Source organism: Labrus mixtus, chromosome 16 (assembly GCF_963584025.1).
Source record: "Labrus mixtus chromosome 16, fLabMix1.1, whole genome shotgun sequence".
In the NCBI taxonomy this organism is placed as follows: Eukaryota; Metazoa; Chordata; class Actinopteri; order Labriformes; family Labridae; genus Labrus; species Labrus mixtus.
Genome location: NC_083627.1, coordinates 25,414,839 through 25,442,657, shown reverse-complemented (window position 1 = coordinate 25,442,657; position 27,819 = coordinate 25,414,839). Strand labels below are relative to the sequence as shown.

The window sequence follows — 27,819 nt, the reverse complement described above, 5'->3', positions numbered from 1 at the left end:
ACAAACAGGATCCTGTGGACATGCACTAATGGAGAGGTCTCAGAGTGAGGGGGCTGCCCTACAGCGGGCGCTCCTGAGCTTGTGGGGGGGGGGGGGGGGGGGGGGGGGGTTGGGTGCCTTGCTCAGGGGCACCTCGGCAGTGCTCAGGAAGTGGCCTGGCACCTCTCCAGCTACCAGACCAATTTCCGGACTTGGTCCGTGCCGGGACTTGAACCGGTGACCTTCCGATTCCCAACCCAAGTCCCTACAGACTGAGCTACTGCCGCCCAGGAACAGGTATAGAGTCAAATTCCTGCTGAAAGATGAATAAGGACATAATATCTTGTTTAATTATTTGATGTCAATGATGTTCAAGATACAATCAGATCCAATTTAACATTTCTTAATTTAAGAGAGCAGGTATTTTTCAGCCTCTCTCTTGTGCTAGCTCGCTGTAGCTCCTGAGGCAGTGAGATGAAATATTGTCATGTTTGTTTAGCAGCACATGGCAGAGAACTGGAGTTACATCTGGACAGATTGGATGACATAGCTGCAAGAAAGTGAGCTGTCAGCAAGTCAGACATCATGACATGTGAGCACACACAGCTTTGGTGGACTTTGTCACACAGTGAAACCCTACACAGTGTTAGCAGTTAGCCAGTGACAGCGACATGCTCACAGGTCGGTCATGGTGTGCACTAGTCTCTTAACAAATTCAACCTGAGGTGCAGGATGACACTATATGAAGCAATAATAAATACATGTTAATGTTCTTTGTCTGTTTTTGATATAGAGCCAACAAAATTATGCAAACATGTGTATTTACCATATTTTATTGTATTGTTTTTACAAATATGAGGCTTTATGATGTTAAAGATTCATGAAAATATATACATATAATAATAACTTTATTAATGTAGAATTTAAAGTTCTTTGACAAACAAAGCAAAGGCAAACGGTCCAGTTAAGACATGCAGGCTCAATGATCTTCTTAATGTTTTCCTCTAGGGGCAGACATTGCCACTATGTGTTGTTTAGTAACTTAGGGGCAGGCCTGTGCAAAGTTCATATATTCCAACAAAGACTTAGAATATTGTGGGGAAAACTGAGTTAAAAAAAAGTTTCATGACCTGAATAAGTCCTGGGGGAAATAATTAGCTTGCCATTGAGAGCCACTTACAAGCAGTCGATAGGAGGTACTGAAAGATGAAGTGGCATATTGTTTCTTTATGTTACCATTAGATTTCTTAAAAGTAGCCTATTCTCTGGTGTTGTCCCTTCTGCTTATTGTTTGCCCTCTAAATCCTTACCTGATCCAAACAGGAAACAGGGTAATAAGAAGCACTGTGAATGGAAACTGTAGCATACAACATCGTAGATCTACGTTTGGTCAATCAGCCTTCTCCATCAAAGGCTGTAAACTCTGGAACACCTTACCACCTGAAATAAAATTAATGTCCGACTTAAAATCTTTTAAAAAACAGGTGAAATGCTCAAAGCAAGCCAGAGCTGTACCCACTTTTAAATAGTATTTTCAAACTTTATTTTAAACTGGTTTATAGCATTTGTATTGTTGTAGATGTATTTTAATGTATCCTCATATCGTGTTATGGGGTTTTATGTAACTGAATGTTGTACATTTTAATCTGTTGTTTACACAAAGGCCCAACTGGGGACACGAGTTGGAAATTAGCAATAGCTATATACTCTTTATGCAGCACATCAGTTTCATGCTTTGTATTGAAATTATGTTAAATTGCATTGTCCCTATTAAATAAATAAATTCAAATTCAAAACTGCAGGTGACATCTTCCTCATACGGTCTGAGAGTATTTTAGCTTATTACTGATGAAATAAAACTTGTACTTGACATGAATCAGGTTTGATAATCCTAATTACCTCTCATTTATGTCCTGGCTCTCTTGCTCCATTCACAGCCACGGTCACGCCTCGACCGGAAGTGACGAATGTATCCACGAGCGTGACGAACGGCTTGTTCGAAAATACAACAAGGAAGTGGACGTTTATTGTTAGGGGGAAAATAATCACTGGATAAAAACATCTTGTCGGATCTGGGTGCCGCTGTGCTCTGCTGTTGGGTGCAGGAGGAGGGGGGGTGAAGTCACTGTGGACTGTTTGGGATCGTGTCGAGGGATTCTGCTTTCACCCTGCTAGCTAGCGATGAACACGGACGTGGAATTTCACATCAGGCAGAATTATCCGTGGAACAAGCTCCCAGCTAATGTCAAGCAGGTATTGTGTTGTAACATTTCCACGGGGCAGGAGGGGGAGGGAAGCACCCCTAAGAGGTGAGGGGGGGGGGGGGGGGGGGGTGAACCTGTCAATGTCACCGCAGTGTCTCTGTCATACAAGTCGCTAACCTTCCCTGCAGGGTTTCACCATTCAGCCATAACTGACCATCATTTCATTAAACCTCTGAAGCTCCGCTGCATCACATGACTTATTGTTGGATAGGTGGCGTCACATGATGCAAGCGCGTGGATGTCACCTGCAAATAATGAATTAAACCCCCTGTGTGCAGTATGTGTGCGTTGTCGGAAAAATCTCAAGTTTTGTTTGTACTGTTAATTATGTGCATTAGCTCCCTCCTCCTGCACGTCAACATGTCCTGGTGAAGTGGAGGCGGACAGCTGCTCACAGAAAAGCGTCGTGCTGCTGTTTGAGCTGCTGCCTGCATCCCTGAGCAATGTGCATCCTCAGCAAAGCTTGAAGAAGTTCCACAGGGAACCCACTCAGGCCTCAAGGCTTCTTGTGTTTAGACTGTTTTATTGCTTGTGTAAACTTATGTTTCAAAGTGTTGTTCATCCCTGAAATTGAATGTGTTTCCTGTGGCAGTATCAGTTTGATTGTGGCTACAGATTACTACTCGAGTATAAGCTCAATGAATAACCTAGCGGCTGAATAAATGTACAGTTTAGTTTAGTTTAGTTTATTTGCACATTTTTTGTAAGAAGAGTCAAACAGAAAATAAAATAAATAAAATAAAACACATGTGCAGGTGAGGTAGAAACCCACGAGGGCTTATCTCAAAACCTCACATTAAGAGATTAAACAGTTAAAATAAAATACAGTAAAAAAATAACAAAGTAAGAATATTTACTGTCACAAATAAAATTTACCCAATTGAAAATTACATACAAACATTGAAAACATAAAAATAGAGCAAAACAGGACATATAGTATGTAGACAATATAACAAAATCAGGACAATTCACTATTCACTACAAATCTTTCTGACATCAACGCATTTCTGAGTCTCAATTTGTATCTAGAAAAAAGTTAAGTTTCTTATTGGCATAGAAAAAAAACATTCTTGTGGGTTATTCATGTCATGTTTGACACCTGATCCACCTTGTATCTGTTATAAGAGACAATCAAGTGCTGCATGTTCATAACACATGTTTGTGAGTATAAACCAAAGCACATTGACACTAAGAGCCTATAGGTGCTTATAAACTTTGTTCAGAATGTTGGGTCTAAGGGGGTCAGGGGTCTCATATCTACCACCCCTGGCAGGTTACTCTGAAAAGGTTCCTCACCTGTGTGCTGTGATTTTTGTTTTGTTTTCCTCCGCAGAGTTTGGGGAACTCTCAGCGTGAGTATGAGAAGCATGTCCTGCTGTACAGCATCCGCAACCAGCTGCGATTCCGCAATAACCTAGGTAAGCCACATTGATGACTCTCATACTGCTGGTCGTGTCATGATTGAGGTGTGACAATGAAAGACAGACAGTAAACAAATCATGAATGCATTATTTAGCTCAAGAATAAGGCTTGTGTATCCCTACCGGCCAAATGACCACTCAGTTCAACTTCCATCAGGTATATTTACATGACATTAAAGGATAAATCTACTTCTAATGCAGAACTTTAATCTTAGTCTAACTCTAGAGTGCCATGTCAGCCCCAAACGAACACCTTTTATAACAGGTACATCCAGAGAACCACAGTGATGGTCCTATCTACTGTTGGTTCACTTGTATTTGCATGATATGGATGCTGCCTTTATGCTTACTCGTCTTGAATGAGGAATAAATGGATGCATTACTGGTTAAGTAATAGGCCATTTAAAACAGTGTGTAATAGTCTCTAAATAGCTGTGTAATAATAACGCCATAATCAATTGAATTACTTCCCCCGTGACCTTTGGGAGGATCACTGCTCCTTTTTTAAACCTGGATTGATCTGCTATAGATTGGCAGGAAGTGCACACAAAGCAACACACACACACACACACACACACACACACACACACACACACACACACACACACACACACACACACACACACACACACACACACATACATATATATATATCCCAGGCTTTGACCTGACTGCTGTGTGTTTGTGTGTTTTACGAACAGTGCGCCACGTGAGGAAGGATGAGCGCAAGTATTATGAGGAGCTCCTGAAGTACAGCCGGGACCACCTGATGCTGTACCCCTACCACCTGTCTGACATCATGGTCAAAGGGCTGCGAGTCACTCCGTTCTCCTATTACATAGGAATCATGGAGGTAAGCCAGGAGGACGGAGGAGCCACTTTTCTGTTATCTTAGCCTCTGTAATCAGCTTCTCATACACAGAAACATCTACCTTTACTCACACGCGGTATGTGTCGTGAAAGCTCTTGCTGGCATTGCTTTCTCTTTAAACCCCAGACAATACAGTGGTGATTACACATCTCCATCTATGCTTTCATTACAGTGAGCTGGGTTAACCTGAAGGCAGAGAGCAGGATTTTTTTTAAATGTGCAGCAGCAAAGATCCCCTAATTAGTTTTCAAACATCCAGTCTCTCTTTATATTAATTTTTGCATCCCTGGAAACCGCTGCAGAAGTACGAGCTTCAGACAGAACAGGGATCCTAAGAAGCTGTTAGAGGAACAAAGATCTGAGCTTTTCATAACTCCCTGCTGTCAGCTGTGATGTGTTCTCTGTTACTCGAATAATTAAAATATACTATATTATAAAGTTCACTGGATAATAATGTGTCCTTTTGTGCAGCTAATAAATGATGGGATATGTTCAGAGCAGATTTCGGGCTACTTCTTCTGCTTGCATGAACCAGCCATGCACTTTATATGATGTCTTTTTTAAAAGAGCATTTGGTGTTTGCTAGTTTTCCTTGGCATCATTCAGGCACTAGATGTCAGCCAGAGTCTAGCAAAGCCATTATGCACAAGCTCAGGGACACACAGACCTAAACCCAGATCACACACACCCAGAGAGAGTCTTTGATGTTTGCACTGCAGATTGTTTTTCAGAGTGTGACGTGTCCATGATAAAACTCAGGCTCTTGTTTGCAGCTTGCACAGACTTCTTCCTGACTCCTGACACTTTTTAAATGTGTTTAAAGACTTAGCCGTCACACAGCTGCTTTTGAAACGTGACCCAGAGAACATGTTACGGTCATGATTTCTTAATGAACGTGGTGTACCTGTAATTACAGTGAACTCTCTTGCTGCTCTTTAAGCCGATGTTTACTGTGTATTTTCTTTGCATTATGCTTTTAGATAAACATATAATGCTTCACACCCTTGTTTGTTTAAAGAGAGAGAACATGTGTGCAGCCTCTATGATGGTTCCTCATTCAACATACTTCCCGTTTATTCACATCTGACTCATGTGACGAGTCGACTAAACTTATAAAAACCATTAAGGGTTCAGGTCTCACTTTAAATGTCTTTTTTATCCATTTTTCTATGCGTGCTAAACCAAACTTGACTGAGCTTTAATCTTGGCCATTAAATTGCCTGAAGGCCATGTCATATTCTGATAATGCTTCATAAGCACTTCATGAAAACGGGGAGTAGAAATTAGCACGGCGGCCCAGAGTAGCTAATCCTGTTATTAATCAGAGGCAGAGGGACACAGAAGGGGTGAGAGGAAAATGAGTTTAATTCTTTTCCTCCTTGTCTCTTTTCTCCTTTTCTTTTTTTTGTGTGCCTCAAGGATATTATGAACAGCGAGAAGAGTTACGACTCCCTGCCCAACTTCACTGCTGCCGACTGTGAGTCTCTTTATATTTATTTTACCCCTTCAGTCCCCAACAGAATGACTTCCCTGGGATACTGTGTAGCTCCAGCTCCTGCTCTCATTTACATATTTCCAAGTTCTTTGATTCAAAGGGCTGATATGTAGATAGGCTAGAGCATTCAGAGAAAAAAAAGGCACAAAAAGGCAAATTTTGAGACTTTAGGGGCTGAGAGACGTCCATGAGGTCATTGGAGGAGCACTTGCAACATTAAACTCAAAATCTTTAAGGAATAGCCAACATCACTACATTATTAAAGGTCACATATTATACTCCTTTTCAACCAGTTTAAACAAGTCTCAGAGCTCCCCTAATCATTTTTGTGAACTTTCTTTCGAAAAGTCTACTCTGTTCCTGTATTTTGTCATACCTACAAACCCCTCTATTTCAGCCCTGCTCAGAACAGGCTGTTTCTGTGTCTGTAGCTTTAAATGCATGTAATCTGTGTCTGACCACGCCCCTCTCTGGATGGGTTTGGGTGGCTTGGGCTTTCTTACACCATGCCCTAGTGTTTACAGTGAAAAGGATGGCAGAACAAACACCTAGCTGTGGGAGTGTCACCCACCTGCGGGAGGAGTTACTGCCCTTTGTGATGTCATGAAGGGAAAATCTCCAAACGGCCTGTTTGAGCACACATTTTCTGAAAAATTAAGCAGGCAAAATACTGATAGGATGTACTTTTCTCATCATTGGGAGGTTTGTAAGACAGAATAGGGACACATATTAGTTTAAGTGTATTTATGTGACCTTTTATAGTCCTGTTTGATTAATTGCTAAAAATAATTCACAAGCATGCCAAACTTGTTGGTTTGAGTTGTGAGCATTGTTGGCTCTCTGGGTTTATAATTTTGTCAAATTCATATTTTAAGTTTGGCCAGCCAAACAAGAAATAAAGATGGACATCATTTTCAGCTTTCTCTTAAATGGGAAATGAATACAGCAGTTTAAATTTGTGCCATTTTTTTCTCTGTTTGTACATCTATTTTTTTAACCCAACGTAGAATTTATGGCTTTAGCTCAATTTACAGTCCATGTCTTAAGTGTGTCCAAACCTTTTAAAGCATATTCTTTCCCGGTGTGGATAAAAATGAAAGGCTGTGTTTTGGCAGGTGTTGAATGTGTCTGTTAGTTAAACAGTTTTCTCAACAGATATTTCAGAATAACCCACTACTATCATGATAAAACCATATAAAATCAGAATACCGGCCAAAGTTTTTTTTTTTTACATTGGCTAATATAAATCACATATCACAGTGAATAAACCGGCTCCTCAAGAATGAAATTGGCTCCATTTTTGATATTTTTCTCCATAAATTAAGAGCTGTTTTCCTTGATGGTTGCAAACCACATTAAGATTGCGTTGAGTCGTGGAGTCAAGTGTACATTCATTTCAGTAGTACCATTCCTTCTGTTGTCATGTGAAACGTGGTTCGGCCTGTGAGTGACTGAGTCCTGGCAGAGTAGGACCTCCATGCTGCTGAGACAGAAGGCTGCCAGCAGGCTCCTGTGCTCCTCACAGGGGCCTCGCTCCTCTAATCTCCCCGAAGGAGCTGTGGAAGTGTGTCATGGAGAAGTGGGAGGGAGGTATAGACAGTGAGAGAGAGAGCGTTATTATGTGGGCGGTTGTTTGTGCGTTGTATCTGTGTCTTGGTGAAACAGCAGGAGATGAGTGGATGATTTTGCTGTGTTAGGAGGCAGAAATGAGAACATCCCTCACTGCTCCCTGTGTGTGTTGGCAGCTGTCCCTGCACATTTCGCTCTACCCCTTCCAGGTCTGAGCATCACAGGCTGGAGGAGGTGGCACGAGGATTTGAAGCCAAATTTGCAGGACTCTCTCCTATAGAGGCCGTTAAACTTTCTATATGACCCAGTGTTTTCTCAAACACAGAAAATATTTATTAAATTAGTTACAGATAAAAATGCATGCACACACTTACTCGTCTTACTTTAAGAAGAGCCCTTGGTGCATGGTGTGTGTGCGTGTGTGCGTGTGTGTGTGTGTTTTTGTTTGGATGCACTCCCTCTGCAGAGTCTAGATGAGTGACTGTGACTTGTGACACTCCTTTTCTCCAACATGAAGCTTAACATTTTCAGAAAAACTTTGTTCTCCTACTTTGCTTCTTGCTCTAATTTTTCTCTCTCTGTTTTATGTTAGGCCTCACTGGCTGTAATTTAAAAAAAAAAAACACATTTGCAGCTGATAGATTTATTTGACTGTTTTTACTGTATGCAGCATTTTTACAAGTTCATGATGAGTTATTGAGAAATGATTGAATCTTTTCTGTCTTTCAAATATTCTCGTCATCAGGTCTGCGGCTGCTCGGCATTGGGAGAAACCAATACATCGACCTTATGAACCAGTGCAGGTCTTCTAAAGTAGGACTTTTTAAAAAAAATCCTTCACAGCACACGCCTTAAACATTAAATGAACAAGTTATTAGTCTCTTGACATCTAGATCTCTGATCTAGTAATATATCTTCTGATTAGCATCCTCATTATTGTAACTATAGTAACCATTAGTCAAGAGTTTTTTAAGCTAAACCACCTGAAACAAAAAGTCCTGGAGACCGTTTTGTTCTTGTCAGTTTTAAAACTCCAACTTTACATCAATCTTTATTCGATTTTAAAGCGACTAGATCTCATCTCATCTTTTTATTTTGTCTCCTTTTTCAGAAATTCTTCCGCAGAAAGTCAGCGAGGGACCTTCTACCAGCCAAACCTGTGGAGATCTCTGTGGAGCCGTGGTGGGTGGCACAAACAGGCTACATCACAGAGGACGATATCAGGGTGAGATAAGACATGTTCTTTCTTTTCTGGATATCAGTTTGTTTAAAATGTATGTGCTTAGAGATTCTTGTTTTTTGATCCAGTGAAAGCAGGCTGTGATGGATGATCTCATACTAACAAAGTGGTTGGAGAATGTGATTTATACTTTGAATGAGGTTTAGATAATCCATTCCTTCTTGTATTGTATTCCTGTTTTGTACACCAAATGTACCATTGATCTTTAAAAATGTAAGATAATATTTCAGGGGGAAATTTATGAATGTTCAGAATGTTTTATCCCATGTTCTCATTGAAATTAATTCAGGTTACACTCTAAGCTACTGTTCATCCCATGAGCCCCTTACCTGTACTGCATGTGCAGAGCTTACCTCACTGAAAATAAAAAAAAACTACAAGTTTAAAACAGTCCCTTCTCCTTCCACCAAAAAGAAACAATACAAACGTATTTATCCTCCCAGAGTCTGCCCCACCACCGTCTTCACATCCATGGAACCTCTCATGGACTTCTATGGTCTGAAGTGTGCTTCTTGTGTGTCATTACAGATCTGTTCTCAAGCAGAGAAGAAAGCCATCGATAAGATGATTGATTCTGGACCTCAGCTGTGTGGATCAATGGAGTACAATGTGGTCTTAAGTGAGTATCTGTCTCATGTTATGCTCCCCTTTGAAACAGCTGTATCAGCATACATTCAGGTGAAATGAAATGTATTTCATTTTTAAAGACTTTTCTGACATGTTATCTGAATTACCATAATGATAAAACCACAGACTGCTGTATAGAAAACATGGACGTAGTCTCAGTGACTTCACCCATTGCTTTCCTGAAGCAGAGTTATGAGGCCAAAAGATTACTGGTTGTCACCAACAGGCGTTGGTGGAGTTGAGGTGGGCCTTAAGTAGGGCTGCGTTCAAAAAATTGATATGGCAATATATATCGTCATGTGCTCCTTGCATGTATCGATACAGATGTTTCAGAATGGCCGCAAAGCTATGATGACAGTTTTGAAAGACCATTGACCTTCACGATAACACAATAGCCATAGCTCTGGGATTCAAATGTTTGAATGTATTTCTAGGATCTCTGAGGGACACTTCAATTCTGACCTGAATTGAAGTGTTTTAAGTTGTAGGATCCATATGTCTCTGCTGTTATTCTCAACAATGAAGAACATCTGTTGTAGTGAATTCTCTGTTGGACATGGTCATTATCCAAAATGAATGTATATCACGATATGTATCGTATCTTGCCGTTGTGGGAAATACCCAGCCCTAGCCTTGAGCATCCTGGCTAACAGTTATAACGCGCCTGTCAGTCAGATCAGACACACCCCTAATTATGTGTAACTCTGAGAGAGACTCAACATAATCTAAACCAAAATGCTGTGAAGCTATTAGATCGGCAAGAGCACTTTTAGAAACAACAACTGCACCTGCACTATTTGAACACTTGAGATTTTAAATTTGGCAATGCCTCGTTATATCCCTCTCTTTGTTCCTTCTTGAAAATAAATTGTTTAAACTAGTTGACTTCATATGGTTACATTCTTACTTCTTTACAAAGCTTGTTTAACAGCAACCTGAGCTCGACTATCATGAAATACATTCGATGTTGAAATGGTACACAGTGTAGGCAGGATCATTAAAAAAAGTCTACAGCATGTTATAAAACCTGACGCTTCACTTTGTTTTCATACAATCATTCTAAGGAGACAACAAAGCAAACATTAGTAGAATAAGTTTGCATTAATTTATTCATTGGTAAGCCGAGGACAGGACAGATGTTGTTTCAGTGAATATGGAGGCGGATTCTTAGTTAATATTAAAGATGAAGCACAGGGACAGAGGTTGTGTCTGTGCAGTTTAAATGTGAATTACCCGACAGTGTGACAGTGATGAACCTCTGCGTCTGGAGGGCTGCTTTCTGAGTGGAAACAAATACGATGAAATATCATTACATACAGGACACACAGGGCAGTTTGAGTAAAGGTAGCTTTTTTAATGAGCTCTGAGTGACCTGAGTGTCTTCCACTACACACTACCTGCATCTTATCCCATCTCTCCCCCTATCCCTTTCCAAGCCCGGCGCAGTCTAGGCCTGTGAAGGCTGTTTCATCATGAGCCGGGGATCCAGCCGAAGATTTCTGCCTTTTAATAAGACAGTTTTTTCTTACCACTGTAACTTTTGCTGCTTTGCTAAAGTGCTCATGATGGATAGGCCGGATCTTTGTAACATAGCAGTAAGTAAGGTCTTTTACCTGCTTTTTGTAACATAAGAATAAGTAAGGTCTTTTACCTGCTTTTTGTAACATAACAATGAGTAAGGTCTTTTTACCTGCTCTTCTGTAATGTTAACAGACAATGAGTAAGGTATTTTACCTGCTTCTTGTAAAGTGTCTCGAGATAACACTTGTTATGAGTTGACGCTATACAAATAAAAGTTGATTGATTGATTGATTGACTACATGCAGGTATGTATTATATGTATTATAGGAGACAGGAGTACTGTGGGAGGGGAAGTCGTAAAATAAAAACAACATTATGTCAGTTATGTGAACAAAGTTTTATTATTTGTTTGTTTTTCTGCTTCAGGCTTGTACAACCGAGGCTTTATTTACTTGGACGTTCCCATATCTGATGACAGCTGCATTTCAGGTATATAAGTGTGTGTGTGTGTGTGTAGTTTGAATATCCTGCCTTTATCCCCATCTGACTGATTACCTTGAATAACTCTGTATGTACTTAAATAGATGAGTGTTATGAGTGTTGGACTTGCACTGTTCTGAGATGGTGTGATGACATAACTTGTTTGCACGGTTATTGACCACTCTTTGTGTCTTTAGTGCCCCCGTTGGAAGGCTTCGTCATGAACCGCGTGCAGGGCGATTACTTTGAAACGCTTCTTTACAAAATCTTCGTGTCCATCGATGAGCAGACAAATGTGTCTGAGGTACGCACTAAGAAGGTTATTCTTACAGCGCTTGAGCTGCCGTGCTCATTGAATGTAAACAACATGTGAACATGTGCTTAACTGTCAATCACCTCTTCACTGCTTTTTTTTTCTTTCTCATGATCGTCCGTCTCCTGGTGGCTCTCAGCTGGCGAACGTGTTGGAGATTGACTTGGACTTAGTAAAGGTAGGCATCCTGAATGTGCATGTATAAATGTGAGAGCACGGCCAGTTTAAGCAAACTTTCAAATTAAACACTGACTGGAAGAGGGATGTCACTTTCACTGGTTCTGTTGTGGTTCTGAATAGATTTATTTTATTTTATTTTATTTATAAGGATTTTCTAAAAAGGCAGGTACAAGAGTGAACCAGGTTGAAGGTTTGGATCAATCAACAATATAACAGATGACATCGTACAATAAGGAAACATAGTTTCCCTGGAAAAGAAAGGTGAAAACCAGTAAGGCCAGAAAAAGGAATTGTAGACACATGAGACGAGAGGTATTGAATAGATTTTGAGACATACTTTTGCCTCGCTGCATGCCTCTATAAGGCACACAATAAAAATGTAGAAATAAATAAAGTGAACAGCCTTTCTTATTATTTTTCATAATTAATTTTTTGTGCCATATATTTATACTTCAGTAAGTCGTCGTTTAAAAAGATTAAACCAATTTAACACAAATGTGTTATCTGTATTTAAAATCAGCTTTTTTAAGGTTTGATTTGTTCAGTTTGGATGCTGCCTACTCGCTGTAAATCTCTCTTTACTATCATTTTAAAGGAACAATATGTAACTCTGACACCTAGCGTTTTAAATGGGTACTGCAATTAAAATTCTAAACATTTAGAGAGAGCTGCCTCCATTTTTCAAAAGAATCTCCAATATTTATACTACTATACCTACCTTCTCTGGTCAAAACAAAAACAAACCATTTCGCACCGGAATCCGGTGTAGAAAGTAGAAAGTTCAACACAATTTGGCTGTTTCTTTCAGGAAACATACTCACAACCTCTGCACATGTGAAATAGACCTACACACACGCACACACACACGCACACACACACACACACACACACACACACACACACACACACACACACACACACACACACACACAGGCATTGTTTCAGGTTAGGTCCCTCCTGCCCCGTGACTCTACCAGAGGGCTGAGCAGCAACATTCCAGTTGAATTGGTGCTCCAGTATGACCCAGTTTTCCCCAGTTTCCTTTTCACTCCCCATCAGACATGAAGCCAAGACTCCCTCTCAGAGTCCTGACCTTCTGCATGAAGAGCTGAACTCTGCGGTCCCTCAGTCACATCTTATCTCTGCTGCTGAAAACAGCACTTATGAGAAGTGGTGGAAGGCGGCGTCTGCAGGAGGAACCCTGTGACTTCTGAGATGATTGAAATGTCTGAGAGGTCTCCCTTGTGCTGAACTTTTCCTGCCGTGACTTAAGCTGAACTTTCTCTTGTGTAGTGACTACACTCACAGCCTGAGACACTTGAAGCTTGTGCTACTTTTGATATGATAAGAGGGTGACAGAGAGTTGACCTCAGCCTGCACCCGTGGGGGCAGGAAGGTTCAGAAAGTAATCAAGCCCACCATACTCGACTGTGGTGGCGTGTTCGGGGCTGAATACGATATTAAAAATGCTCGGCAGGCAGATGACAGTATGAATGAAAGAAATCATGAAAAAGCCAGCCAGCAGTTTAATTGGAAGTAGACACTATCACCTGTTTTGTGTCCTATTTTCAAGCTTTGATTTTTTATTTTTCCTTCTCAAAAGAAACATTCAGGATGTCACATCAATCCATCCTTCACAGTTTATCTACTGAACTAGTAATCCTTTCTCACAATGCAGGGATTTTTTTTACATTAGCTTAAAATAGAGTTCTAAGTCTTAGAAGTTTTTAACTTGCCTTTCTTTAAAGTATAAGCAATTAAAACTGTTGTCAAATAGAATATCACGGCCAGAAAACATTTGAAATACTCTCAATAGCATTGCTTTTCTCCTGATCAAGAATGTTTTTTTTTGTGTTTTCGCAGAATGCAGTTTCCATGTACTGTCGCCTCGGCTTCGCTGTAAAGAAAGGTCAGGTGTTGGGCTCCGAGCAGCTCCACCCCACCTGGAAGAATGCTCCATCTGTCAACAGGCTCAAGTATGTGCTGGGTGTGCAGGTGGCCAATAATCCAAGTTGATCTTTTCTTGGAAAGACTCTGTTGAAACCCATTTATTAAAAAAAAAAAAAAAAAAAAAAAATGTAAGTTCATGAGACAGTCAAAGACTTATTTTATGATCCTTACTCTCATGTGATAAGAAAATAGTAGTTTGGGTCTTTAGCATCCATTCATCTTTTAGAGAAGCTTCATTTCTCTAAATTTTGCAACATTCGGATAAACATGACCCCAGAGCTTAATGAAGTGTCTGTGTCGTCTGTGTCAGGAGCACCATGGACCCTCAGAAGATGCTGCTGTCCTGGGAGCAGGGCAGTCCTGTCATGGAGGGAGGCTCCTCAGCCACCGACACCGACACCACCAGTCTAGAAGATCAAGGTCAGTCTGCCTACACACACACACATATGCACCACCCTTACTCGCAATTTCTGCACAATTTCTGTGGGCGTTGCATTCTGTCTGCGCCACGCACTACAAGCAGACGTGAAGCACGCGTCTAGCTGTACAGAGTAGATCGACCCAGACAGGAAGTTAGACAAAAAAATGCACAGTATCCGGTCAATTTCAAAATAAAACACAATATACAGACTCCTGATCGTATATTCCATCACTTTATCAACATTACGTCAAAATAGGCATCAAATAAACAACAGATTGTCCACAGAAAGACAAAGCAACATGCTGATTCACGTTTTTTTTGTTATACTCCCGCGTGATCTTGTCGTTCTCCTGTGATATAGTGAGCCTGTGCTTATGCTTCAGAAACAGACCCAGTGGGGTAGGGCACGCGTAGTAGGATGGAGCTAAACCCTAGTGCTGATAGCACTCAGCGAGGCCGGACTATGTGGACATTGCGGGTTACACATTTTAACAAACGCAAACACACAAACAACCTGAAGTGTGCACACACATTTCATTTTCTGAACCGTGATTCAGATGTTTTGGAGCAGAAGTGCTCATTAGATAGAAAGATACTTTATTCATCCCCAGGGGGAAATTCAGGTGAATTAATCAGTAATCTATAAAAAAAAGAAGCTTGGTCGTGCTTCTGAAAGTCATTCTCACATTAACAGATGTTTTTGTCTAAAGACGTCTATTTTCTGGTCTAATTTTGCCTTTGTTATGCAGCACTGTTTATCAACCACATTCATTTGTGTGAAGCAATTGAGACAGAGGCTTGGTTTGTGTTTGTCCTTCTAAACACATAGCTCATATCTAAAGTGTCAGTTTCTTACATCTATGAGGCTGTGATATTTCATACATGTTGATGTATGTTCTTGGTGTGTGATTTCTCTGCCTGCAGCAGACACAGCCAGCGTCAGCAGCCTGAGCATCCCAGTAGCACCCACCAAGAGGATCGCCTTCCTCTTTGACTCCACTCTCACAGCCTTCCTGATGATGGGCAACCTTTCTCCGGTGACTGAACATACAGAGTCCAAGTTAGCGGAGACAGGATTCTTTTGATAATACACATTTGATCATTGTGAATGCTTTGTGTCTGTGTCCTATCAGAACCTGAAGAGTCATGCTGTGACCATGTTTGAGGTGGGGAAGCTGTCTGATGAGACTCTGGACAGCTTCCTGGCTGAGTTAGAGAAGGTGAGACGGGAAATAAAGCGAAAAAAAGTATAAAGATTATTTTGTGTTTTTGTTTAACTCTGCCAAGAAACAGGTATACCACATACTGTAGATGCACATCCACACTGTTTTCTCTGTTTATTTGTCTCCAGGTGGAGAGCACAGCAGAGGGCGAGGCCCAGCGTTACTTTGACCACGCTCTGACCCTGAAAAACACCATCCTTTTCCTGCGCTACAACAAAGAACTGACTCAGGATCAGGGACCTGATATCCCAAATATAGGTAAATGTACAGATACAATTTATATGTCCAACCTCTCCCACACTACATGTCTACACATGTGATGGCCAGCAGCTTCAATTAGACTACTGTATGTACGTTTTGGTTTTTAGGGTTTCTTTGGCCTTTGAGCCTTTGCCTACAGTTTCCTTGGTTCCCAAAGTTACTTTGTCTACCGGCTTTTGAAATAATGTGTGAAGACGAAGGCTTCCAACTTTAGAAAGTTATTTCAAAATCACTTTTAAACCTGCATGTGTAAGTCAGAGTGATAATTCAGATTGAATGGGATGAAGAGTAATTCTGGTCGAAGGAATTTTGATGAAAATGTTTGTGTGTTGCTTCAAACAACAGAAGACTTATTATTTTTAGTGAAAAGCATGACTTCTTATTTTTTTATTCAGCTTTTAAATTAAGGTATCATTGTGAACAAATCAGTTTGGGGGGGGGGGGTGTATCTAGTGTCTACTGTTCACTTTATCCTGACTCTGTTATCGAAAAGAAACTCTGAGCTTTAACGTCCAGAGCTTCATTTCAAAGACACTTTTATGGGACGGTTCTGAGTGAAGCTGAAAAGTCTTTTGAAGAATCAAAGAGGACGTGGATCTTCTCTTTCTCTCTCTGTCTTTGTGTGATTCTCTGCCCTCTGTCTCTTCTCTCACCTGTGTCTGAAGAGTTTCTCTGAACACTAGTGGCACATATTTCTGGATCTAGAGGCAGACTGTTAGAGTAAAGCTGTATTGTTCTACTTGTGTCTCTAGGGGGAGCAGCAGAGGAAATCTCTTAGTTTCTATGTAGCTACCACAGTGACACCAGATGCTGTTTGTTTGTTCTTGGCGGCTTGCCTCGCTCCTGATTGTCTTATCTCTCAGCCCTCCTCAGCCACTGCTCCAGGAAAAAAGAGAATGCACTGAGAGGCTGCTGGCAGAGGCTGAACTAAACCCACAATGATACAAAAGTCTTGTGATGATCCCGGTGTTTATTCATTGAGGAAGTGAGGGAAGTTTACACTGCCAGCAGACTAGACTCTTCTTTGCTCCTTTGTTCTTCAGTGCAATACTGAACAATAATAATCAAAACGAATTCTGAGTGACAGCCCAGAGGCTCTGAGACACACTTATTTTTTAGAGCACTAGACACTTGCAGAGTCTAAAGAAGCAGGTACATTAGATGTAGGACATACAGAGTATGAAGCAGTCGTCTCATTACATGCTGTATTTGATTGAAGTGGCATATTCCCCTTCATATTGAGGGAGAGCCATTTAATTGATTCCAGTCACTTCATTGCATCTGTTAAGCTTGACTGGTATGGATTTATGGCTATCGTCTCTGGGAGGGATGTAGGACTTTCACACTTACAGAAAACACATTTTTCGCTCTGACTTCACCCCGAGTTTCTCCTGCCAGCCCCCTATTATTTTTTCCGTAGCAAGTCGGAGTGAGCAGATGTTAAGATGCAGCAGGATATTATCTGGAGAATTCCCTCGAGCCAATAGGAGGGTGGGAGTGACATTTATATATTGTTACTGCTGCACGGTGCATAGAGTGTATGCATGCGACCGTCTTCAATCTCCAAGCACGTAATAAAACAGCTGCATTTTGTTTTCTGTTCTCCAGTACAGTATGTTGTTCTGTACGCTTTAGTTGATGTTGTCATTCCGTTGAACTACGTATAGCATTGATATAAAGGCAAATATTCAAATTATAGCGTTGTATAGCAGACTCTGTTGCTTCGTCTGCTGCTTTCGGCTCATTCATTTTACGTCATGTCTTACCTCAGACAAGGCGTAAAAGGGCATAAATATCCTGCTGTCACTTGACAAAAAAATAAGTCACACAGAGGCTTCACTGTGGCTTACTACCTCTGACTGTACAAAATAAACTGATTATCTTCTGATTTACTTTCAACTAATAGCTCTCCAGTTTGCTGAAATAACTGCATCATGATGCAGATTTGTAACATTTCAAATGTTAGCGTTGTCAGGTTTGTCCTTAAGATGGAAAGAAAATGCTTGTTTGTTGAATGGAGGTTGGACCGCTCTTTTTTTATTCATTCCAGGAAGTCAGGAAATCTACATGCTGATTGGCTGTTGAGACACAGCGTTAGATTGTTAGCTGCACTAGACCCCAGATTAATGGAACACCTCTCTGCAGTTCAAAGACACCTCTTTCCTCTTAGATTACTGCACAGCAGGAAAAGTTGATTGTTACATTTTAAGATGTGTGCTTGATACCTGTGAACTTGAAAATTATGTTCTTTACAAGTCATTTTAGTGGGAACACTTCTTAACACCTCAACTGTGAAAAGGAAAGAGATTTTCCGGTGTGTCCTCACAGGAGGCAGAGGAACTTTCAGGATTTTAATTTGGACTCCTTCCTCTTCCTTTTGTCACATACTGGACAAGAATATTTTGGCATGTTTCACGATTTCTTTTGGGAAATATAATCATTTAATTTCTTTTGATACCCCCTTTGAGGACGGCGGGCTAGCTTAGCTTAGCATAAAGTCTTGGAACTGCAAGTAAATGGTCGACGCAATCGTGTACCTCAGATTCAACATATGAACTCTCTCAATGCCGATACGTACTCATAGACGACACAGAAAAGTGAACTTCATGCATTTTCCCTTCTCTCCAACTTTTCAGAATATTTGATATGAATGTTTGTGTCTGTGTTTTTTCCCTGTTCAGGTTTCCCCTTGGACATGTTGCGGTGTGAGAGCCTGCTTGGTTTGGACCAGGCTACCTGCAGCCGCGTCCTCAACAAGAACTACAAGCTGCTGGTCTCGATGGCCCCGCTCAGCAACGAGATCAGACCCATCAGCAGCTGCACGCCTCAGGTATGATGCCTTCAGGGTGACAGACAGGGAGAGAGGGATACCCCTGTGTGACGTGAGGGGTTGTTGGATCAAATGCTGCCTGTGTAAGAGTTGTGTGTTTGTATTTTACTCCACATGCGTTGATATGTTTGGTCTGTTGTGTTTGCCCTCTTTCTTTGTGTGTGCTCTTGTAAGCCTGGAGTCATTTGTGACTTTGTGTGTGTACTATGTTGGTTGTGGGCACTCAGCTTTCTGTTGCCCCTGACAACAAAACTACACAAAGAGAAAGAGAGAGGAGAGGAGAGGAGGGGAGGCGAGGCTCATGGGTAATTCCTCTGCCTGGCCTCACTCCAGCTGTCTAACTGAGCTCAGAGAGACGGATAGAAAAGTTAAACTGTTGTTGTTCCACTCACGCTGATGTTTATTCTCGCACCGCTGGGATCCAACCAAGCAGAATTGAATTCATTATTTGATTTGCTCACATCTCTAAAAAGCAGTTTCAGTCTCTGCATCTCTGACAAGGACACAAATTGTCCCAGTTCATTTCTTGTTCATTTAAAGTGAGTGTTTGGGATTGTTGTCTCTCGTTAATAAGATTGTCTGAGGATGTCTTTGCATTTGTTTAATGGTGTGTACATCTTTTCTTTTCCTCCTTGCAGCACATCGGCCCGGCCATCCCTGAGGTGAGCTCCATCTGGTTCAAGCTTTACCTGTACCAAGTGACCGGCCAAGGCCCGCCCTCTCTGCTGCTCTCCAAAGGCTCCAGGCTTCGCAAACTGCCCGACATATTCCAGGTAAGCCCGCTCATATGATTAATCAGGCAGGTAGGTTTAATGAGCATACGGACATGGTCGAGTGAGTAAATGTATGCTGATGTGGTATTAATAACTCCCCTGAAGTTGGATAAGAAAACCTCCATCTGTGATCAGAAAAAGAATCCTTTGTTAGATCAAACGGGAACAGGCATCACAATCTTAGCTGTACCACACTGTGCACCTGCTTCTTCCTCCTCTGAGGCCTCTAAGTGGTCTTTGAAATGTTCTCACTTATCCTTGGAATGTGAGAGTGGGAACAGAAGAGAATTTGGAGAATTCCCGTGGGAGGACAGGTAATATGTAAATGAGACACTTTATGAGAACACAGCAGCATGTACTTTTATGCTTGTTGTCTTTTGGCTTTTAGTTTAACATTTTTTTTTTTTACAGGAAACTTACAGTATTTAGTCACCTTCACCCCTTTTAGTCCTTCCAAAGTCAGAAGGAAAGCAGTAGCGCAGAGGTTTAATTGTTCAATGTTTTTACCCAGTAGAAGTGTGGAAATGTTATTTTGGTTGTAGAGCACTGAGGCTTGTGCTTCCTTTTCCTGCTTTTATAACTGTGATTTTCCTACCAACATGTCTTTCTGACCGGATATATTTAATTTAATTTTTATTTGTTCCACACATGTCAAAACACAACGTTTTCTGTGAACGTAATTTTTCACAATTTTATCCCAATCCATGTTCGGAAAGGAGCAGGGAGAAGAATAAATCCTGTTTTGCCTGCCCCTAACTCAAAAAGGAAAAACAAGAAATATCTAGATGGTCTGTCCAATTACAATCACTTGGCAACCAAAACCATGGCAACATAAAACAAATCTGACAATTTAGAATATTTGACTTCACTTCCACATAAATAAGGAGAAAATAAACAAAACAAACTCACTGCCAATTTCATACAGTCTTATAATTCTCTCCATGTACATTTTCTTAAAGTGAAATATCTGCACACAGCTCTTCAAATCATTATTTAAAGAATTTCCACACTTTGATTCCTACAACAGAAATAAACATCTGTTTTAAAGTTGTCCGTGCAAACTGATGCTTCAAATTAAATCTACTACCTTCTTCATCTTCTCAACTAAAAACAAACATCTTTTGTAGACTTTTGGTAATACTTTACTCTTTGCTCTGAACATAACATGTGAGTGTCTGAAACTCAACTAAATCTTTCATTTTTAATATTATATGACTTCTACTAATCGTCTAGCATGATTTTCTGTGTTGAGGGCTGTGATGCTGTCTCTCACCAGCAGCTGTGACCCTTTTTTTTCTGTTGCAGTTGTACGACCGGTTGCTGATCACATCCTGGGGTCATGACCCCGGAGTCGTCCCAACATCCAACGTGCTGACCATGCTCAACGACGCCCTCACACACTCTGCTGTGCTTATTCAGGTAGACACACAGGAAACCCTCGTTTTACAGTGAGGGTATTTCTGTTAAGTGAATACGAACTTTGTTTGTGTTTTGTATCCATTCCTTGTATGTTGTATACACTGTGTAATCTGTAATGTGTGTGTAATCCTCAGGGTCATGGTATGCATGGCCATGGAGAAACAGTTCACATCCCATTCCCCTTCGATGAGGAAGACCTGAAAGGAGGTGAGTTAGTTATTACATTTGCATAAATCTGTGAAATCACTTCTTGTATTAACATTTTTGCAGCTCATTTGTTGTTATTATATGTGCTTATTCTAAGTCGATGTGAGACTGAATAATTATCTTTATTAAAGTAATTTAGTCCAAATCCTGTAAAGTCTTATGAGAGCATATTTTAACTGAGTCATACCAACAGAAACTGGATAAATGCATGAGTCAGCTTTCAGTGTTTGAATGTAATAGTCACAGAAAAAAGAGGTGATGTTAAAACTTTCTTTCACTCTAAAGCTGCACTTTTTGGTACATAATGCAGGATTCAGTCATTATATAATGATTCTCATAATACTATTATTATAGAGAAGTTATATTGATATATTCACAGCCATGTTGTGGGTAAATGGTTAACTAGTGACTCAAACATTCTGTTTAAGCTTTGAGGATTTGATGACCTAGGATAGCTTAAATTATTTTAATATACAAAAGTCTATTTTAAGCTTAATATGAACACACTCAGGATTTAACATGCTCTGGAGAAACTGCTTTGGATATGACTTTATATGCTCTGCAGATATCAAAAGAAGGATCTTAAAGCATCACTCTTATTGTCCGCATTGCTTTATCCCCCTGTTCAGAGTTCTCCTACTCCAACATGTGCTCACACAAGTCCCTGCAGAAGCTGAAGGAGCAGGTAGACCTGGAGCATCAGTGTGGCTACATCACCATGCTCAACTCCAACAACAGGCACCGCCGCCGGGCCAGCGACACGGTTGAGTGCAGAGGTGGGAGCGTGCAGATGTGTGAATGTGAGAAAAGATGCATAGTTAAATCAGCAACAATGTTCTCACCTCTGATGGCTATTGGCACTGATGGTGCAAACTAGATAAATATTGCCTCACAGTCCACTTTAATTATCCTGTCTGTCTGCATAATTGTGTCTCTGATTGTGATAGCCTTTGCTAATGGCCGTGGATCGAACAGTATTAACCTTTACTTCCAGATTTACTCATTAAACCCTGCTGACATAGGAGATCACACATTGTTTGAAATTGATTTTTATTCTGATGGAGTGTTCCTTTTTTCAGACAATACAAAAAAATAATGTGAGGAAAACTGCATTGTGTTGAATCTTTCATAAAGGAAAGTAGTTCAAAGTTCAATGAAACATAATGAAGAAACAAAACAATAAAACAAAACTGGCAAATGAAAAAGGCACAAATACTACAAATACCAAGCAAACAAAAAAATACTATTTGAGAACAAAGGAAAATGTTAATACATATAAAAAATTATACATTTTTCAGTTGGTTACAAAAAAGTTAAAGGTGACATATTATGCAAAATACACTTCATGTTTTTCTCACACTAACATGTGTCCCTAGTCTGTCTACAAACCCCCCAATTATGAGAAAGGTCCATCCTCTCCATCTTTTGCCTGCTCCACTTTTCAGAAAATATGTGCTCAAACAGGTCGTTTGGAGATTTTCCCTTTGTGACATCACAAAGGGCAGTAACCCCTCCTCCATGTGGGTGACAGCGCAGGCTCAGCTAAAGGGAGGGCATGTCTGTTTTAGTTAAAGGCTTGCAGTAGATTTCTTATAAACTGACCTCTGTTACCTAACTGAAACAGTTTTGTATAAACTAAAGCTTAAAGGTGTGATGTGTAGAATTTTAACACTAAAAATATCTCCATTAATAAAAAATGGACTAAACCTATGTTATATATACTTTTTGTTGAGTATTTAAATGACCTCAAATATTTCCAACAGTTCTCAAAGCTAGAGAAATCCATAGTTTTATAGTTGTAATGCCCAGTGTATTTCGTGGCGGTTGCCCTGACAGAGCCGCCATGACGGATACGACATGCTTATCGTTTCCATGGTAACACCGGATGTTATGTCAAAGATCGCTGCATTAGTAAGCCGGAACTGCTACTGAAAGCTGCCGTACTGTTGCTGTATGTGCTCCAGTGATAAAAACGTCATGTAACTTACATTTGGACACATCGTCAATAAACATGTCCTCTTCCTCGGGTCTGTTTTGCCCGTTCGTCTTGACTACGGTCAACTTATAGTTCATTTCCATCGGGGTGGGGGGAGGTAGCAGAGATTACTCCTGTGATTCCCCGCCAGCCTCGACGTCATGTTTTGTTATTGTTTTGATCGAGAGCCCCCTGGCGGTGATATTTAAATACTGAAGGTCCAATCATTTCCTATCAACTTTGTGCTTAAGTAGACACTTGTTGCTTCTGTTCAAAGGGGACACACATCTGGGTGGAGGCCTGGACACAAATGGCAGCACTGAGTCCTTCGAGCTGGTGACAGAAGAAAACAACGTGGAAGGCAAAGCAAAAACAGACGGTAGGTTTACCTGTTAGACTTGTATTTTTATTTGATATTCACTCCATTTAGTCTCGTGTTTTAGAGTTATAGATGATGTTAGATACAGTGAAGACGTGGCTGAACTGCAGAGGTTCAGGTTTCTCATGTTGTCATATATGTTCCCCTCGTCCCTCCTCTCCCTCTACAATCTCTCTTTCAGCACTTTCCTCTGAAGACGAGTGGGTCCCTCTCGAACTGTGCTTCGGCATGCCTCTCTTTAGCTCCGAGCTCAACCGCAAAGTGTGTCGAAAAATCGCCACGCATAAATTATGCAGCAGCGAAAGGTAAAAAAAAAAAAAAAAAAAGAACTCACCAAGCATCTTCCAAAGTTTCAGACTTTTGTTTAAGAAAGAGATAAGTGTTGAAGGGTGGAGACACTAAATCTTTGTTGTTGTTGTTGTTGTTTCAGCCTTCAAGAGCTTCTTCACTCGAGCAGAAAGCTATCGTTGAAGGTGTTGAGCTTCGTTCAGTCATTCCAGGTAAAAACACTCTGCTCTCTCTGAACGGGAACACTTGAGAATACTCGAGAAAAGAGAAGAAACAACGCAGAGCAAAGATATCTGAAGTTGAGATTGATTTTAAGATTGAGTGATTTAGATTTAATCAACATTAATGCTTTATAAATGTAGTCGATTACTACATCCAATCTGTTTTAGATACAACGATGTTTACAGTATGCGGTGTAGAGAGTTTGGCTTGACCGATTCTTTCAAACTTTCATTCAGGCAGTGAACCAAGAGAATCTTTGAGGACAGAGAGGATTTTTGTAACAGTGTGGAAAAAACACAAATTTGTTATCTAAACAGAATCTTGCAAAAGAAGTTCAATAAATATGAGCACTTTATTTTATCATTATCATGAGAAACAAGATCATTCAGACCAAATTCTTTCAGACCAAAATGAATCGTTACCTCTCCTTATTTTTAACAATATCTAACACATACAGATCTGATGATATGACCCACAGCCAGCTTAAGAATAAACTAAAGAGAATAAACTTCTTTTTTACTGGTATATATGGTAATTAAAGTATTTTTATTCTAGTCAAATGGAAATGAAAAGACAAAGCATTAATATAAAACAGGAGATAAAAGTAACAATGGGTTGGGGCGCTGGTGGCGCAGTGGTTAGTGCGCGCGCCCCATGTATGGAGGCCTTGGTACTCCAAGCGGGTGGCCCAGGCTCGAATCCCGCCTGTGGCTCCTTTCCCGCATGTCATTCCCTACTCTCTCTCTCCCCCTGATTTCCGACTCTATCCACTGTCCTATCTCTATTAAAAGCCCAAAAAGCCCAAAAATAAATCTTTAAAAAAAGTAAAAGTAACAATGGGTTTACAGAAGCTGGTTCGAGCAATCCTAGTTAAGTGTAACTCTAAGAATGCGATTGAAGTGAAAATGTTAAGCAGAAAGGTAGTAGTTTAAATTGAAAGCATCCTGCCCCTTTCTTCATTTTTCAACTCCTATACTCCTATCTACAGACTCTTGAACTGACTTGTTTTCATTTTTTTTTAGAGAGAGAGAAGTTCCCTTTGTCCCACATACATCCCACTGTGTTTTGATCTGTGACTCGTGTTCCTCTGTTGGCAGGACGGTAACCAGACCTCTGACATGGACAGCGGTGTGTCGAACCCTCTCAGTCAGCCCCCCGCCGAGTCCGGTGTCCCTCTGCCCGCCATCAACCTCCTCTTCAAGGAAGGGCAGCTGAAGGAGTGGAGCGGGCGGGCCCCCCCTCCTCTGGACATCTCAGCTCTGCAGAAGGATCAACCCACATAAACGACAACCCCCCCCCCCCACCCAACTAAAAACACACAGATTTTGTCATGAGGAAAAAAATTCTTAACCAAGGTCCAACACTGCATCCTCATATCTGCTCACGAGGAAACACTCATCCATGTCCGTCAGTATCAAGTCATGGGGAGGTCCTCGCCGGCACTTTGTCATCACTGTTTGAGGAATCATCCTCCTGACATTAGATTGAAACCCCTTCCCCTCTGTGGTTTCTTGTATTCGTAGCACGGCAGTGTTTTTTTCTTTTTTTTTTGGAGTGGTGCTATCATCACGGTATATAACAGTGATGCAGGTAAACAGCACACCACCTGGTGGAGCGTTTAAGTGGAAGTGCTGTACTTTCCACCTTTCTCCAGCTCCACCTTTCAATCATTGGATGTGTTGTGATCATTGAAAGCGGAGTGTAAAGTGGTTGATATTGTGTAGATGTTCTGGGAAAAAAAATGATCCACTGAATAAAAAAAGTGTTGAACAAACTCCTTCAGGAATCATTTGACGATATGCATATAAAGAAGAGTCCAAATCCAGACCTCCACCCCCCCTTCCTGTGCTGTCTCATGTTAGGTGATCTGATGATGCATGATACTGTTGCAAAAAACATGCACCATTAAAAAAAAGTATTCTCCTCTTCACTCGCATTCAATACTGGGAGCATTTACTATTTGCACTGCGCAGGATTTTGTCAGACCTGTGGATGAAGTGGATTTCATGTTTTATTTGTATTGGTTGGATCCGGTAATATTCCCGCGCACATTATTTCAGAGCTGTTTGCCACTAAAACGGTTTCCTTTTGGGATCTCAGACATGTGAGGAAAAAAGTGGGAATCAAATAAACTGCTGTTTTTTTATTTCAATGTTGTTGTTTTTCTCAGTTAAAGAGAACACCAAAGACCATTTTCTTTTTATGTCTAATGTTTTTTTTAAAGGTTTCGAATGTGTTTTACTTTAATTTAGTTGCCTTATGACTCTCAGCCAATCATAAACTGACAGGTCTTTGATCAAAGCTCTAGATTTGATTTTCATATGTTTTTTTTAAATGATGTTTTTGCATTTCAGTAAGTGTATTTAACCAGTTAAAGCAACAACATTGGCTCACAAGCATCCAACTATCAGCCCTTTTAAAGAATTTAAGGAGATTATCTGAGTGTACCTAACAGCAGAGAATGGGAACAGTCATGTCTGTGTGTTTGACCGGGCCTGCTGCCACTGTTGTCTGCTGCCAGTGTCTCCCCCTGGATCCACTCCAGTTTGTGTGCAGTGCTTTGTGGTGCACTCTCTTCCAGCTCGCCCCACTCTCCCAAGGATACTGTTTACACCCTGTAGTGAAAAAAAAAAGGAGGTCTAGAGTCCAAGGAGAGGAAGGCAGCTTCGATGTGAAGGCTGTCTCAGACCCGTGGGACAGAGATGCTTATGCTTTACCCAGCCTCTCAGAACGATGCTGGCCCATAAAGCGATGTGTGGCTCCAAAATTACTCTTCATGCATTTAAAGTGAGAACCCATTCTGTGATTATTTTGTCTTCATTTTTGGAATCAGCCTTGTGCAGTTTTTGACCCACTTGTGGTTGTTTCTAAAGAAGTGACTCTGAAATACACAAAAAAAGAGACTAATATGAGGTCCTGTTGAAGCATGATGACTGTGTAGAAACTGTCATGCGTATGTTGTGTATGCGTGTGTGTTGTACACCTCACTCTTGGTGTGTTTTCACACCTTTCACAATGAAGAGTCCCTTCAAACTAGCCTGTCTGTTCTCTAGTTACAGTTCTCGGTCATCTCAGATACCCCTCCATCTTCCCATGGTATAAATCCACCACAGTGTTTAAAAAAAAAAAAAATGCTAGTTTTATATGTCTGCATATATTTTAGAAACTCTTTGTTGTAGCTTGTTTAATGGGACTGTGAATATTATGACAGAATTAATAATGATGTAATTAAATGGGTGGAAAAAAAAGAAAGTGACATTCCTTCTACGCGCCCTTCTTCCCAATCTTTTCTCCACCATCCCTCTCCTCCAGATACATATTACTACAAATAAATATGTAAAAAGTATATGAAAGTATAAATAAATATGTAATAAATTTTTCCTCCCTGAAAATGTATCCCTGTATTGTTTACCCTGAAATGTACTTTGTGGTTATGTACTGCTGGTCCCAGCCAATACTGGCTCTGTAGCCAATCACATTACATGATAATAACCCTTACGTGCTATGTTTTCTAAGCCAGGTGGAACAGATGGAGTACAAGACACAGCGGTCCGCATGCTCTGTCCATCTGCCTTCAGTATTCACTGGTTCAACTACCTTGTAGATTAAAAAGTTGTAAAACAATGTCTGATACATGCGTGTAAAGTCTTTGAAAATTATGGGGAAAAAATATTTTTTAGGAGGAAAATGAAGGTGTACGTGTGTGTGGCTGTGGACCCTCTCCAAATTGCCCAGGTCTCCCAGGTCTCCCTGCTCCAGTAATGTCCCGGCACCACAAATTACAGTGTGTCACCGACAGGGCACTAAGTGTAAACTGGGTCATGCCACCTGAGGATAGGAAGCTGTGAGAAGATATCCAATGTGCTACATTTCAGCACTCTGACAGATGATTTCTATGCTTACACCCTAAG

General features: G+C 40.7%; 1 protein-coding gene across 1 annotated transcript; it reads left to right on the top strand.

The window, feature by feature from the left end:
* The first annotated feature begins 1,956 nt into the window (after positions 1–1,956).
* Positions 1,957–27,300, top strand: fam91a1 (family with sequence similarity 91 member A1). Its single transcript, XM_061058929.1, has 24 exons — positions 1,957–2,232; positions 3,577–3,661; positions 4,366–4,517; positions 5,955–6,012; positions 8,345–8,412; positions 8,711–8,824; positions 9,368–9,458; positions 11,414–11,476; positions 11,665–11,771; positions 11,920–11,958; positions 13,824–13,936; positions 14,221–14,330; positions 15,256–15,368; positions 15,465–15,551; positions 15,683–15,812; positions 18,497–18,645; positions 19,284–19,418; positions 20,724–20,837; positions 20,972–21,044; positions 21,674–21,820; positions 23,297–23,398; positions 23,580–23,703; positions 23,829–23,898; positions 25,006–27,300. Exons 1-24 carry the CDS (start codon positions 2,161–2,163, stop codon positions 25,189–25,191), a joined length of 2,502 nt encoding a protein of 833 aa, XP_060914912.1. The 5' UTR covers positions 1,957–2,160; the 3' UTR covers positions 25,192–27,300.
* The last annotated feature ends 519 nt before the right edge of the window (positions 27,301–27,819 follow it).

What these genes read in the sequence shown, in the direction of transcription:
- fam91a1 (XM_061058929.1), top strand. Translation starts at nt 2,161, where the DNA reads ATGAACACGGACGTGGAATTTCACATCAGGCAGAATTATCCGTGGAAC. An exon ending in CACCAGTCTAGAAGATCAAG is followed by an intron (nt 14,331 to 15,255) that starts GTCAGTCTGCCT and finishes CTCTGCCTGCAG; the next exon opens with CAGACACAGCCAGCGTCAGC. An exon ending in AAATTATGCAGCAGCGAAAG is followed by an intron (nt 23,704 to 23,828) that starts GTAAAAAAAAAA and finishes TTGTTGTTTCAG; the next exon opens with CCTTCAAGAGCTTCTTCACT.